Source organism: Patella vulgata, chromosome 9 (genome assembly GCF_932274485.2).
Source record: "Patella vulgata chromosome 9, xgPatVulg1.2, whole genome shotgun sequence".
NCBI lineage: Eukaryota > Metazoa > Mollusca > Gastropoda > Patellidae > Patella > Patella vulgata.
The window spans coordinates 15,699,229-15,714,831 of NC_065887.2; the positions used below are offsets into that span (position 1 = coordinate 15,699,229).

The 15,603-nt window shown below is 36.2% G+C and overlaps 1 protein-coding gene across 4 annotated transcripts in view; it reads right to left on the bottom strand.

The window, feature by feature from the left end:
- Positions 1-389: 389 nt before the first annotated feature.
- The window catches only part of LOC126832146 (calcitonin gene-related peptide type 1 receptor), a 139,542-nt gene continuing 124,328 nt past the window's right edge, over positions 390-15,603 (bottom strand). For 3 of the 4 annotated variants that reach the window (XM_050562842.2, XM_050562846.2, XM_050562845.2), the window contains 7 exons: positions 14,743-14,809; positions 12,063-12,126; positions 10,212-10,291; positions 6,079-6,214; positions 4,294-4,335; positions 3,409-3,597; positions 394-1,249 (listed from right to left, as the gene is read on the bottom strand). In XM_050562842.2, the coding sequence (XP_050418799.1) occupies positions 1,202-1,249; positions 3,409-3,597; positions 4,294-4,335; positions 6,079-6,214; positions 10,212-10,291; positions 12,063-12,126; positions 14,743-14,809 (626 nt within the window). In that variant the 3' untranslated portion in view covers positions 394-1,201. Of the gene's footprint in view, positions 1,250-3,408; positions 3,598-4,293; positions 4,336-6,078; positions 6,215-10,211; positions 10,292-12,062; positions 12,127-14,742; positions 14,810-15,603 lie in introns of all 4 variants that reach the window. The other variant, XM_050562847.2, reaches the window with a different exon arrangement.

Genomic DNA, 15,603 nt, shown 5'->3' on the forward strand with positions numbered 1-15,603 from the left:
TACAATTTCACTAAATAGTACAAAACAACTTTAACAATTTCATATAAATAACAATAAATAAACAACAATTATATCATACATACAAATAATAATAAATATAATATAATATTAATATATAAATAAATAGAGATAACCTTAATTCAAATTAGATAATTATACATTTTTTAATATTAAATAATTATTCATTTCAATTTCAATTGAAGTGGTTATAGATATTATGCATTAGTTTTATAGAATAAATTTAATATAATTTAATGTCGAGATAGACATTATGTATATTAATTAATTATTCATATAAATTTAACAAAAAATGAAATTAAAATTGAGATAGATATTATGCATTAATTTTATAGAATAGATTGAAATTCAGTTCTAGATAGGTTATAATGCATTAGTTTTATTGAATAAATTTAATATCAATTGAAATAACTCGAATTCTAAATAGACACTTAAAAATGACCCGAATCATGGAATTACCCGAATTCGAGATAGTCACAAAACATGACTATTATATAATTAATATAAATTGAGATAACTTAAATTCGAGATACTCGTTATACATTACTCATACGTAATTAATATACACATGAATTGAGATGGTCATAATAAATACAAATATTACATAACAAATCTTAATATAATTTAAAATCGAGACATATATTATACCTTCAACAGTTGAAAAATGGGCGTAAGTAAATAGAATAATGTTAAAATGACTTTAAAATAATGCATTGAAAGAACTTTTTAAAGATGAAAGTTCTGAAAAGTCATAGGCCTATTCTTGAGGAAAATATCGTGAATAGACGTACAGTCATTAAACCTCTTGCCTATTCTGCCATTATAGCATAGATCAAAATATGGCTCTAATTTCAATTAACACCCGAACGCAATCTTTTCCTTCTTTCTAGAAGCTCCTCGATATCTTAAACTTTTGCGCCCCTTGTCAATTCATAATCATAATGCAACCATCATCCCCATCTTTTCCAAGCAAAACTACCGCATGGTCTGAATAAATGGATGTTCTAAAATCACAGATCATTTATCAGATTTTGCTATAGTTTAAGGTCCACCCTTTTGCTTTAATTCACAAGTATATGTATGGTTACATTCAAAAGAAATACTGAATAAACAAAAGAAGCAAACTGTGGTCCGCCAGTGAATTTTGAGCATTTAGGCCATCCTGGCACAAAGGGCACATAACTCACGTAGACGATTGTTCAATTTGAAGCGGTTTCATCTCCACTGTATCCTGATAGAAAAAAAAAGATATAAAAAAAACTTTATTTATATTCAAAGAGACAAAGCATATCATTAATGTCTTGCAATAGTAACTTTGAAAATGCGTCAGCTGAGAGAGAGAGAAAGGAAGAGAGAGGGGGGGGGGTAACTAGGTCATTACGGGACTAACATTTGGTTCAATTTTATTTCAATAACTCGCTTGCGCGTAGGGGTCATTAACAGGGGGGGGGGGACCGGAGATCCCGGAGAAAACGCACGAGGATGGACAGGCGACCCTACTCCTTGTCATGTACCTCAGCTAAAGAATATATATATATATATTTTTTTAAACAGCAGGACGGGGATTGACTCTTGCTGTACGTCAGTTAAAACTGTTATTTTAATTGAATCAATATAAATAACACCTATACTTTGCTCAAACTACTTTTCCCAACAACCCTTTCCCTCCCCGAAAACTAAACAACGCCAACAAAATGGCTATATTTTTTTCAAAAGAAATCTCAAAACATTGCGATATTCTTAAATGAAACGAGTAAAATGTCCTCTTAAAGTCACAGTGACGACAACATTGTCGTAAACGCCTTAAATATAAAATACAAAAATGGGATGATCTTACATCATGCAGGTCTTCACATGCATATTAGAGGTAACAATACTAAGATTTCCATACATATGCGGAGTAAGAATCATTCAGGAATACGGTAACAGGATTTAAGGTAAAATACAGTTTTTATCTTGGGAAGAAAATCTTTCAATTTGCCATGTATAACAAAGCCTACCACGTATTCACCGTTAGAGTTGTCTGTCTTAAAGGACAATGTTGGTGTCAGCCTTTATTACATATGCGATAGAACTGGTTAAACACATTCAAAATATAATTTTCACACAGAGTTCATTACTACAGTAGATGCGTAACGAACATTTGAAGAAACAGGAAGTGACGCCAAAAATGACAAACACGAGTTATCCTTCTATATAAATGACTAAAGTAACGAGAGATAACAGACACACGGTCGAATTTCATTTAACCAGTTCTGTTACATATGTAATAATGGCTGATACCAATATTGTCCTTTAACATAAACTGTGTTGATGGATTTATGAACGCACGCGTGCCACCTATAGTAAAGACGCCTGTAATCCCTTTTCAAAATAACATTAAAGCGACGTTATTAGTGATTAGATAAAGGGTTGACAGTTCTTGCTATAATAGTTAAAAATAGATAATGTAAATGTGATATACACAAAATTTCAGTCAAATTACTTCACTCTGAGCCGTGTTATTGCTGATACAATTCGATTATCATTGTTACCGTTGTTACGATAATAAACAAAGTCTCGATTATTCATTGCTACGGTTAAATCATTAACCGCAAATCGTATTTAAATCTATTGAAAATGTAGACTATTCGATGCCACCGGGAGTTGGTTATGGTCTTGGTAAGTTAATTAATGTCTAATTCATGATTTATATAACATTTAAGGCATAAAGAAATACATGCAATAGGCAGATTTAGCTCTTGCACATTGCCTGTTTAAGCCGTGACTATAATATCGTAGGTAATGATAGAGAATCGGTTTCAAACGGGTTATTTGCCCTTCAATCAAAGAATCGGTTTCAGACCAGTTATTTGATAATCTCGCTTACGAACATGAACGTAATGGACTTTAGATATTATACTTAGACACAGCTTAATGCTATTTTTGAAAGCGCATCTCCACGTTACAAGCGTCCGCATTATACACACATAATTCAAGCAAGATGCAAATTCCCAGAAGACGAGTCGAATCGCAATACGCGTCCGCATTATACACACATAATTCAAGCAAGATGCAAATTCTAAAGTATGCGAGTCGAATCGCAATACGAGAACGATTCCATAATAGAATGTGTTATCACGTGTTCATTTGAAGTATTTTGGTCGCTAGGTGGCGGATACTACAGAGAATCAGTTCTACAGCTTGGACGCAGTGATTTTCACACATGGCAAAGTGAAGATAGGGTTGGGGAGGAATCGGTATATAAGAATCCATAAAGCCATTAAAAATCATTGCAGGATTCATGACCAAGAATTATAGAAAACATGTCCAGGACAAGATGGTTGAAATGGTAAGAAAAGGTTGTCTAAGCTAATATACATATACGAGCGAATGTATAGACAATCTTACTATCGTTTTATTCAACATATCAGAAGCCACCTTAGCTTTAGCACAAGATGTGCTGAGATCCCGGGTAGAAGTTTGGACAGTCGAGTAGGCTTCCGTGTAGGTTGTGGTAGTGCAGAGACCTGTGTTTTTCCTCATGTGACCAGTCATAAGTTGGTGTTGATGCCACTTCCGGCGAATTACTGCTAATACCTGTCATTAAAAAAACATGTAATGAAGAATATAAGTATATATTAGCTTAGTCGGTGGAGAAAAGTGGGACGTTAACCAATTTCATTTAATGTCCCTTGATTGTACCCACTGAATAAGATTAACCGCGGGATCAGATGGGTACGAATAAATGAATAAAATAAACTGGGTTTTAACGTTCTTTGTGTGTTACATCCTATGCCATACAGTGTGCTCTGCAGGATTTGCCCAGACAGCAATTCAATTCAAACTGTCAATGGTTCTGTCCCGTGCTCGTCAACGTGTACACGGGACCTCGGCTGTTTCGTACCACCCGAACGACTAAACCTATCCAACACCGACAAGGATAAAACACGCTGGACAATTAGCCAGCCCCGAGATCGAACCTCGGACCATTTGGTTAGTGAGCTAGTACTTCAATCACTCCGCGGCTCACACGATGGATACGAAACACACAGAAACCAACATGGACGACAGGTCGAAGTCAAAACATTACATAAAACGCCATTTTAAAATTTAAAGGCCACGCGTAACACACAGAATAATAGAAGATGGATTTTCCATTTTTTTACATCTAACCACCGAAGCGGGGTTAGGGTGTCCTGATCCTCGTCACAGAAACTCGATCATATTTCACTTAGTAAATAAAATGACAGAATAATTTGATATTCTATAGCATAATATGATGATAATACTGACCTCTCCATTACAGAAACAGTACATAATCGACACAAGCGCCCCCTGGAATTATAGTACAAAATGGAGATTTATTGCTAAATTTGAGACGTGCTTGACTTTGATGATTGGGGATTAATATCAAACAATGACAAGTGTACATCTGGTTTATATAACATACATATATTATACGTATCTAATAGGTCAATAACACGTCAATTGCGCACGTAATATGAATATGATGAATACAAATGGTTTCAAGGTGTTTTTATACAAGCTTAGAGAAACGGGTCTATCATATTACTGAGATACTGTCTAGACCAAAATGATTAATATAAATTGCTCCCATTTTTCGTTATTCGATTTTATGTTGTATATAAAATTAAATATGCATAAATATAAAAATGTAACAGACAGCTAGTTATCGGTTCTATCAATGTATGACTTCAGTTTCTTTTCAAGTAGACTAAGATGTAGGCGCTTGTGGAATGGAGAATGTTTTTTAAAAAATAACATCAAACGAGGGATAGGTTTTATTCCTGAAGTTTATTATGTTCATATTCATAGAAAGGTGGTGCAGAATAATCAAATCCAAGTATCATTTTCAAGATAATCAACGAAGACTCGATTGTAAGCCCTTTTCAACCCCAGTGTCCGGCCATAGTAGCGTTTAACTCAGATATGGCGAACATTGTCTAATCCACTCAATATCTAAGTCCTCTGATCGTCTAAAGATTTGTTTATGGGCTTGCCATGTGAATAAATGTCTAAGTAATAATTCATATAACATTTTGAGCCAGAAACACGCCCGAAAATAGGCAAGTTTGCCTCTCGCCCAATGCCTCTTAAATATGTACTGGGCAATCGTGAAAACCTAGATTATATTCCACCAGTCTCTGAAAATGACCCATACGGAAGTTGGGCTGTATATATATAATAACCTCCGCTTGAAAACAGACACGAAGTTGGTTGACCGACATTTTACTTCCTAAAACAACGATTTTAGTCGAAAAACCTAAGTAAAGTTCGGGAATTTTTAGCGGTTTTTAGCCTGCTTCCATTTAATAAAATCGAAAATCTTTATCTAATCTTTGAGAGCATTAAAGATGTAAAATGGATTAGAACCACATTACAAAATATATAGTATACTCATTTTTTAATATGGCTGCCATTCTTCGGAGAGATCTATTTTCAAAGTAAATAATTCTCTGTGTACAGAATGAAACTGACCCGTTTACGCTAACTGGTTTCCTTCTGTAATATGTGGAGGTGGTGTTTTTGTGATAAAGACCATCTCAATGTTTTTTCAATTCTAAGACATTATTTTTGAAAATAAATTTTATCAGACCTCTTGTATATTACATTTTAGAACATATCACCATTAGTTATTTGCGGTGCTTCGGGTGTGCGTTTCAATAAGCCAACGGTTGAATTTTATTGTCTATGACATATACACAACATGGGGATTTCCTAGAATAAAGTTTTGAAGTTTAGAATTTTTGGCCACTGCAGGAAGAGTCTAGTACCCAGGAAATATTCATTCACAGTGAGTCGCAAAGGATATTTATACCCATTCGACGTCAGAGAAATTTCCATTTTGGGCTACAATCTAAATTTGATAATTTGAGAGGGTTAAATTAACTATTATAATCGTTTGATCTGTAAGCAAAAGTCTTCGAGACAACTCAAATTTGAAAGTAATTATAAGATATGTTTTACAAGCGTCGTTCGGATTGGATAATTTTGGGCGGGGGGATGTTGACCTTTAAAACCACCCTATAATAATCTCAACCAATCAGAACAAATTACCTGTAATGACGTTAACATGGCTATAAAGTAGTGATAGAACGGGTTAAAGGGCGAATCTTTAGCCGGCTGAACTGGGAAAATCAAATACTGAAGACCAAACAATGGTACCAAAATTAAGGTGGCACGAGCAGCTTTCCTGAAACATAATAAAAGCACAGAACTAATTGAGACAATGCCTTGGGGTATATCCCTTCAATGAAATTATGATGCAATATGATGTCAATACTGTTATATAAAAGGCCAAAAGGAATTGGTGAACGACGGTTACTTATTGAATTACAGGACGTGTCTCTGTTTTCCCGTCTGTTGTTTTTTAGTGTTAAAGCGGATTAACAAGAAAATTGCATGTATGGATGTTTGTTATTCGTGAAATGCCGATGGCAGAAACAACTATCCAATAAACGTGGTGTATAATCAGTCCAAACCGGAATTCAAGAATTAGGTCCCAAATGGTCTAATTCGTCCATCGAGTCAAGCGGCAAGGTTTGGATCCCAGTCTTGTTCCTGTTTCTTTCCCGAGCAACTTGTTCTCGTTTGCTGGGTTTGCTGGGACAATGGTGACATGAATTTATCTGGATTGTATAGTATAGCTTTAAAGATGCATTATGGGAGATAAGATAAAGAGATGGCAGTTCTCGCTATAAAAGTTAAAAACTAGATAGTGTAAAGGTAATTTGCTGAAAATTTCGGTCAAATTGATCCACTATGAGCCGAGAACGAAGCGTGTGAAATTTTCGCATAGTCTCGTTCATCATTACTAAAATCATTAATATAAACAGCATAGTCTCGATTATCCACTGTTTTGATTTAATTATCAATGGCCGTTAAGCGGCATATAGGAATGTAATCCAGCCAAAATCGAAGGCTAGCCTTGACATCGAGAGTTTATTATGGTCTGGATAAGTTAATTAATGTCTGATAATTTAGATAACATTTCAGGCCTAAAGAAAGACTTGTAATAAGCAGATTTTGCTCTTGCATAATGCATGTTTAATCATTGCTTACGTAGGAAAACGAAGTGGTCAGGCACAATTCCTCCGTAGTCGAGATGCTTAATAATGCACAGAAACTGATTGGAAAATGTATTCAAGCTACGGAGAAAAATACACCCGTGGTATGGCTAAAACATAAATGATATCCAACGAGTTATGATTGGAAATCCCTTTTAAATATAAAATTTAAAAATACGGCCATTACTTGTATAACCGTCACTTAGCAACACGGTAATTGTGTGCTGTTTTCGCTACTGTTTTATTTTTTTTATTGTCGGGTCTTAATCATACGAATTGTCAAACTTTAAGTTAATTGTAATAATAATTTTATGTTGATTGGTTGGTTTGATGTATTTGGTTTAGTAATAGGACATGATCTGTTTGAAACAGTGGCATGCTGAGGTTTGCTATTGCCACTCTTTCTTTATATGCCCCCAAGTATGGGGCCTGGTATACTGAGAAATGTTAGAAAGGAAAACATTTCAATTATTATGAGGAAACATACGGCATAAAACTTTTATTCAAGTTAAATACGTACAACGAAATAAACAGTGATAATTTCAAATACCCCCCCCCCCCAAAAAAAAACAACCCCAAAACCCCCCAACTACTCTTCATTATACGTTTTCCGGAGGTTCGACTACCGTAAAAAAAACCTCGAAGCAAATATCTTCTGGTCCCTGTGGTTTGAAGGGAAACGCAGTTATCGAATCGTGATGTATTAATTAAGATAAACATGGCGAGGTAGACTAGAATACATCCTCGTACATCATCGTACAAATTACTTTTTAAGTCAGACAAAACAAAAAGATCTACATCGTAATAGCTGTTTATTTTAGTAAACAGTGAACAAGGAAGTCATTTATTTAAATACATTTGGCTGCATGGTTCACAAAACGCCTTCCCAGACAGATTAAATGCTAAACATAATGATGTATTGTGTTGATGACTTATGTTTTACATCTACACGACTGTCATTTTCTCATAGGTCTCCTGCAGATAGATTTGCTTGTCAACAATCTCCGTTTTTGTCTATACCGCTCCGAATTCAGCTATAGGGGGCAATTTGAAATGGGCGTCGCTCGTCCGTCCAGATTTCTTTTCCTGAGTATATCTCATAAACCGACAATCTAATTAAAACATAGATCCTATTGCGTTTCGTTTTTCATAGTTCAAAATTTCATTTTACTTGTCTTCACTACACCATGTATAAAAAAGCCGAAACGAAATATAGAGCTGTATTTTAATCAGATACACGTATAAACTTCAGTCTTTTGATACCAATTCATTGCATGTCTACTATAACAATGCAGCAGAATTGGGAGAGGTGTTTAACGTCCACTCGACACAATCGACACAAACTAGGTCATTTCGGGACTAAAATATGGTTTAATTTTATTTCAATAATTTGCTTGCGCGGAGCAGAATTGGAATGCCTGATACTATTTGCTATACATCTAAAGTATAAACTTGCATTTGGTTGTTGATTAAGTACTTTCTTGCTTTGCAAAATCCGGACGATTCTATTTGGCCCGCTCCGGCATTTTAACCTACGAGAAAGCCTGCCCAGTAACAGAACGTATGATCTGAAGCGCATACACTAGACCACGTGACGCCACTACCTTTCGCCTCCACTCTTTTTTAAAATAAAATGGCACCCAAGCTGACAGTTGACATTTTTGTGTATTTAAATCACAGAAACAAACCCACTCTTACACGATCCATTTGTTTTGATGAATCAGGTCTCCTGCAGATCACAATTTTCTCAAATATTTTGTTAACAAAGTCTGTCAAATTCGTAATTAATCATAAGCAGATTCGAATAAAAATATCTATTGAAGGGGAAAAAGACATAATATCTCAATATCATTTTCTTATTATCTTTTTGATTTCTTTCGGAAATCGTTCATCATTTGACGCCAAACGTAATATTCCTGTAATAGTTCAGTCTGTTGGAGAAGTGTTATCATTAGACTATCGATTATGTAGATTGATTTTAGATTTATATACCGTCGTTAGAGGGCGGCACATATACACCAGCTCATAAAGCCAGAGTTATTTCATCACTTTGGCGAGTCAACCGAAACAAAGGAATGAACTGCTCCATAAAAATTCAATCTGTAATTTTCTCCGTTTTGAATCAATAATGACCAAAATAGACACGATGTTTTCTATGATTTTAAAGAAGAAAACAACTGGAAATCGCCAGATAGAGACCTATACGCCAAGGTAGAAGTTAACTATAGTCCGTTGGGTTTTTCCAGCATGATTTCTCCTTGCCAAGGTGCAGAACTGAGCGTCTAGATGTTCGGATGGAATGAAAAACCGCGGTCTCGTGATGAAAGTAAAATAACTCCTGACATTTGAAAAAGAATAAAGTGTAGACGAAACAACTCTGTCCGGGTAAAATGTCCCTCATAGCCCACTACATGGCGTATGGCCTTTTTTACTGGGCCAGTTGGTGAGAAAAGGTAGGGTGATAGACTCAATTTCATTTTCTATAATTTTGGAAAGAAGACAGTGTCTCAGATTACTGGAAATGGCATTTCCGGGTTCCTAGTTTTCGAAATTTTGAGAGAGAGGTCACCCGCACCCCCAGTTGTGCGCTTCCCTACCCCCCCCCCCCCCACCCATCCATGGTTTCTTGATCCACCCTTAAGTTGGACACTACCACATCTGCGTTATTTACGTTTTAGTCATTAATAGTTGAATCGCTTCTCATCAGAAGTACATGTATGTGTAATAACAATGGGGTTTAATGTCCTGCTCATCTGCTAACGAAGACGGACAGACGCCATGCTGTGCATATGACAGACATTTTGCACGGAAGAGGCGATACGACCTATTCTTATTTCAAATTACAACTGTCAAGGGTTATTAGACGTGTACGTGTAGTAAACAGTTCAGTGACAGGCCCCCGTCATCCACATAACAGAAAAAGATCACAGACCTCAGAACAATACCCATTGAAAAGGGCTTATAAGAAACCACAATTCACTTCCCACGATGACGTTAATAATGTTCAAAAATACTTTATTACCATGTTTGATCGATAAAAGACTACATTCTTTATTAAAACTAGAATCATATAACATAAAATAGTCGATTTTTAAAAAGACAAAATCGATTAAAATCACTTACTTGCTTTGTGAAGCTTCTGGTATCTGTCTCAATTTAGTGATCAGTAGACGAATAATATTTATCAACAGACAGATATTGATCTAAAAACACAGAAAAGGGACAAAAATCACATGTTGATGGCTTCTTTCAAAATCGATTATCGATAATTTGATGTAATCATCATAGCATTTTCTAGTTTGCGATTAACAATGGCAATTCCTTTATATCAGAAGAAAACATGTTTTTCTGTCAATGTGTATGTAATTGGAAATATTTATTTAAAAATGCGTTATTGAGTGACATGTAAAGAATAAAATGGAACAATGCATCATACAATTTTCGATTTAGTTATTTTAGACCTGCGTTCATTAGGATTTTCCGCAATTCAACAAACCCAATTTTCTAAACAGGGTGTTCACTTTCAATAAAAGCCAATATTTCTAGCAGGTATGTACGAATGATAAGATGCAAGTGAGAGAAAAAAAAAATTTTTTTCAAATATGTTTGGGATAATTACTCAATAAGTAAGGATTTCAAATGGAGTTTAACGTCCTACTGTTCTGCTCCTAACCTAGGCTAATGAAGACGGGCATACGCCATACAGTGTGCTATGAGGGAAATTTTGCCCGGACAGCGGCACTACGGCCTACTCTTATATCGAATTCCAACTGCCAAGGGATCTTTTACGTGCACGCCAATGTGTACACGGGTCCTCGGTTTTTCGTCCCATCCGAACGACTAGACAGCTTTCCTTGACAGCCCCTCCGTCCTGCATCACTGACAAGGGAGAACCACGCCGGAAAATCCGGATGAACTTTCTCGGCCAACGCAGGGATCGAACACCCGACCTCCAGGCTAGCGAGCCAGCGTCTTACCCACCCCCTGATATGATGCAAGTGAGAGAAATAAGACTTTTTCAAATATATTTGGGATAATTACTCCGGACTTCAAATCCCCAGACTAATTTAAAGATCGGAAATCAGTCTATATTTGTTTATGTAACTGCATGCCAGATTGCCAGTTTGAGTATAAATGCATTCATATAAATACCAACACATAATATCTTTAACCATAGGTTGTGGACAGAACAATATGCCTATAAATTAAGGATAATTGTTTAAATGGCTATAATACGACTACAATAGCTATTATTTGTATTTTCCCCTGTTTCTTACCTTCTTCTGGATAATTTGACGGAAATGATTTATCGATGTATGTTACTTAGATAATATATTACGTGTGGTGCGTTTTTTTCATCAGGTTTTCTTCCTGATTACGTTTTGTGAATAGAATACATTGTACAGATTAAATTATGGTAAATTTGTATTAAGCGACGGACACTTTACAACTTCAATCATCAAAATAGAATCTGTCGGTTTTGTTGGAATTTCCGACATTAATTTGACCATTGTTTATGGTACTAACATATCCTATATTGGGGACAAGATGAAGAGAAACGATTTGTTGAAAGTTCAATTGTCACTGATAAATCTTATGCCATCAAATAGCTACTTCATTTATAAACATAACTGGTCACCTGTAGAGCAGGATCAGTTCCCATTGGAAGATCAGATGAATTATGCCCCCCCCCCCACCACTTCATCCTCCAACATGATGTTGTCAATATATTAATGTATTACGCGTCGGAAAGTATCATGGTTTTTTGTTTCATGTCATACATTACACATGGGGCACATTGAAAACACAGTGTGTGCAAATTTCGGGACAAAAAACCGAGTCCCCGTGTACTTATTGGTGTTCGCGTAAATAATCCCTTAAACGTTCGAAAAAAGAGTAGGCTCACTGCATGGCGTCTGCATTTCGTCATTAGCACAGAAAAGTAGGGCGTTAAATTATGAAACAAAAACTTACAACTACTGATGCGACTACTGGTCCGAACAGAATCCATTGGTAGTTGTTTGGGAATATCCAACAACTGAAATAAAAATAAATAAAGAAATAATCATTAATGATAAATCAATATGAAACTATGAAAATAACCAGGTTCTAATTATCAATACGTTTCTTCTTTTTTTTTTATCTTAATGCAGTTCCCAGGTACTGTCTGTATTTGTGTTGTTAAGTCAAACGGTATTGTTGGCAGACAAGATAACTCGACCAGACAGTTATTATTGATATCAATTATCAATCCAAAACTATTTATACCTAAAAATACCTAGCTGTTTATTGGCGTTCCAGGTTACATTTGATTTCAGTGAGGCTTTTATCTTTAATAAAATATCACCGCTGATTTACAAAGAAAGAGATGTTTCATTCATTCATTCATTCCACTAAGCGCTACCCATCTTGTTCTTTTTGCCCAACATGAAACTCGACATGCTTAATTTTTGATATCTCGTCACAATTCCATAGTACGGTGATAAACCTTTTAGTCAAGACCATGTATTGCTTATGGCATTAGTGGAGTCATGTCACTAAAGCCATAATAATTTCTTGAAAGCAACCAGAACTCCTTTAACCATTCATTCTAAATTGCTGGTTTGTGTTTCTTTTAATTTGTATGTATTGATTTTATGTATAGGGTGGCCATTGTATTTTAAATTGATTCGATAGAAAAATAAACAAGATCTTGACACGAAAGATACAGATTAGTACGCTCTTCTTAGAAATTAAATTCCACATATGGAAAGATAATGCCTTTAAACGATCAACAAAAGGAAATTCAAATTGAACAAAATAGGAAAACGTCAATTATAATAGAGTAGTCTCGGTCATTCGGCCCTAATTTGTCTCCGCTTTGACTTCAGCGAATGTTGGTCTGAATAAAACAGCAGTCATTGTGTATGTATACATACGTTAACTGGCTGTCTATCTATTTGCGTATCCAATTTACACAGTGGTGTGCAGAGGTTTGATGATGCTTTGGCCTAATTCCTTGATTAAATACCTCCAAGACTCAAGTATAGGGTTTATTACTGAGAAATGTGAGACAGAAAGACATTTTAAACATTTATAGCAGATGAAGGAAACTGTTTATTCAAGTTCAGTTGGGAAGCTTGTAGACCGAAGTTAACAACGAAAATTTCAAAATACTAAATTTAAATTTCACTCTTTGTGATTGGAAGCCCCCCCCCCCCCCCTGAAATGAATTACCGGTACTCCCCCTACTCTTACATCGAATTCCAACTATCAAAGGGTCTTTTACGCGCACGCCAATGTGTAAACAGACCTTGGTTTTCGACCCATCCGAATGACCAGGCAGCTGTCCTTATCAGGCCTTCGGGATTAGAGAATTTAGCTTATTATTAAAGAAATATCGTAATTTGAAAATACAGTAGCAATGACCAGAAACTGGGTTGGATCCGTTGTTGGCCGAGAAAGCCTCTTGGGATATTCCAGCTTGGCTCCCCTTTTAAGTGATGCAGTTAGGAGGACTGGACAGGGAACGGTTTCTAGTCGTTCGGAGCGCACAAAATAAACGAGGTCTCGTGTACACTGTACACATTGGCAAGCAAGTAAAGAAACTTTTGATAGTTGGAATTCGAAAAAAGTGTAGGCTGTATTGCTGCTGTCCGATCAAGATTTCCTTCATAGTACACCTGATTGCGCATGACTGTCTTCATTATCAAGGTTGATGCCGAAAAGCAGGACGCTAAACACCATTTCAATTCATTTTGGAAAATTAGAAACCTGTTTTGCGGTGTTAGTGGATAATTAATCGCCAATTAAACTTCAAAGCGCGTTAATGCCTGGCTTTCACGTGGGCTACGAATGCTACGAAGCGCCCCCGAATATTGGCGAATCGAAATTCGTGTCGATTCGGCAAAAATATTAAGAAGATTGTAGAGAATCTGGAGTAGCTGCGAAGCTGCCCGATGTCAAAGCAGGGTTCTACGAAATGAAAGGAACATCTATACGAACTAAAGCGATTCAGTTACGAATGAGTTACGGATATGCCGAATACAGTCAGGAATACACTACGCTCTCCACGAATGATGCCGATAAAGCTACTAAAAGTTTACGATATTTGGCACTATTCGTTAAAGAATCGAATACCTAGTTGTTACAGACGATAAGAAAGGGCTACTTAGGGTTTACGATACATCTACGAATTCCAAAATTCGTAGACCGTCCACCAAAGTTTTTGACAAACCAAAACTTTCGTGGTCGAACTACGAACTGCTACGAACAATACGAATGTGTAAGAATCAAATAAGAATCACTCACGAATTCAAGAACCGTCTACGATTTATTTACGAATCGAAAAACTTTTGATTCGGGACGATTCGGGGCGATTCGGGACATTCGTAGCCCATATGAAAGCTTGCCACGAAAAGAATTTGTTCCAAAAATAACTTACGAACTTCAAAAATCATCTACGATTTATCTACGAATTGGAAAAAGTTTGGATTCGGGGCGATTCGTAACATTTGTAGTCCTGGTGAAAGGCGTTTGAATCATGTACTTTTCTGGAAGTTTGATTTGGACTGCAATCAACAACTCCAGCAGACGACAGCATAGGGAAAGCCCGAATATATTGCTTGACTTCAATCAACGGGAATCGTGTATTGATTATAACCATTATACTTACTCTTGGGAATGCTCGTAGAAGGAACCCCGTACTCCAGCATACACTGCCGTTAATATCAATGGTACACCTATACAAAAATATTTAAAACATCAACACTGGGCGTATCAATACTGTGTGGTAAATAAAGGAAACCTGGTCAATGTGGGAGACATTTGTCGATGTATTCCATTTATGTATGATGCTGGCTTACTTATCAGGATGTTGGCCACAGAAGCAACTCGGGATTTTCCAGTCTGGTTTTCCCAGGACAGTAGTACAGGGGGTAAGGGATTAGCGTCTAGTTGTTCAGATGGCATACCAAAACCAAGTCAACCCGAGTATTAGTTGGTGTGGATGTAAAAAAAACAGCCTCTGACAGCCTTATGTCCATCTGCATTATGCTAAGTTCCCACTATCACGATTCGTGCTATGGTTGAAATCGTGGAGTAATCGTGGTGATCCTATTATGCCTTATCATATATTGTGGTCAGCCATAGGAATTGCATTGACCGTATCGAAACGTACCCGAACGTATCCGCACGTAGCAGATCGTGGACACAAGAGGGACAATCCTATCGTAACGCATCGCACCACAGCATTAGCTCAGTTACTTCAGAAAAGGTTGACCCCCATGTTCTTTCATTTCATTTCTGTAACATTTTGTGTTCATAAAAGTGGAATCTTGTTGCGAAATTTACAGTCCTTTAGCTATCAATTGTTTTAAATAATTCATTTGACATTTCACAAGCAATTATCGAAACATTTTATCTGTCTCTCTTTGTCTTTCAAAATATATATCGGAATTAAGAAACATAATACTGAGAATATTTTTTATTGTTGGAAATCCGTTTCGAATACCTGCTACTAGCGCTTACATTATTG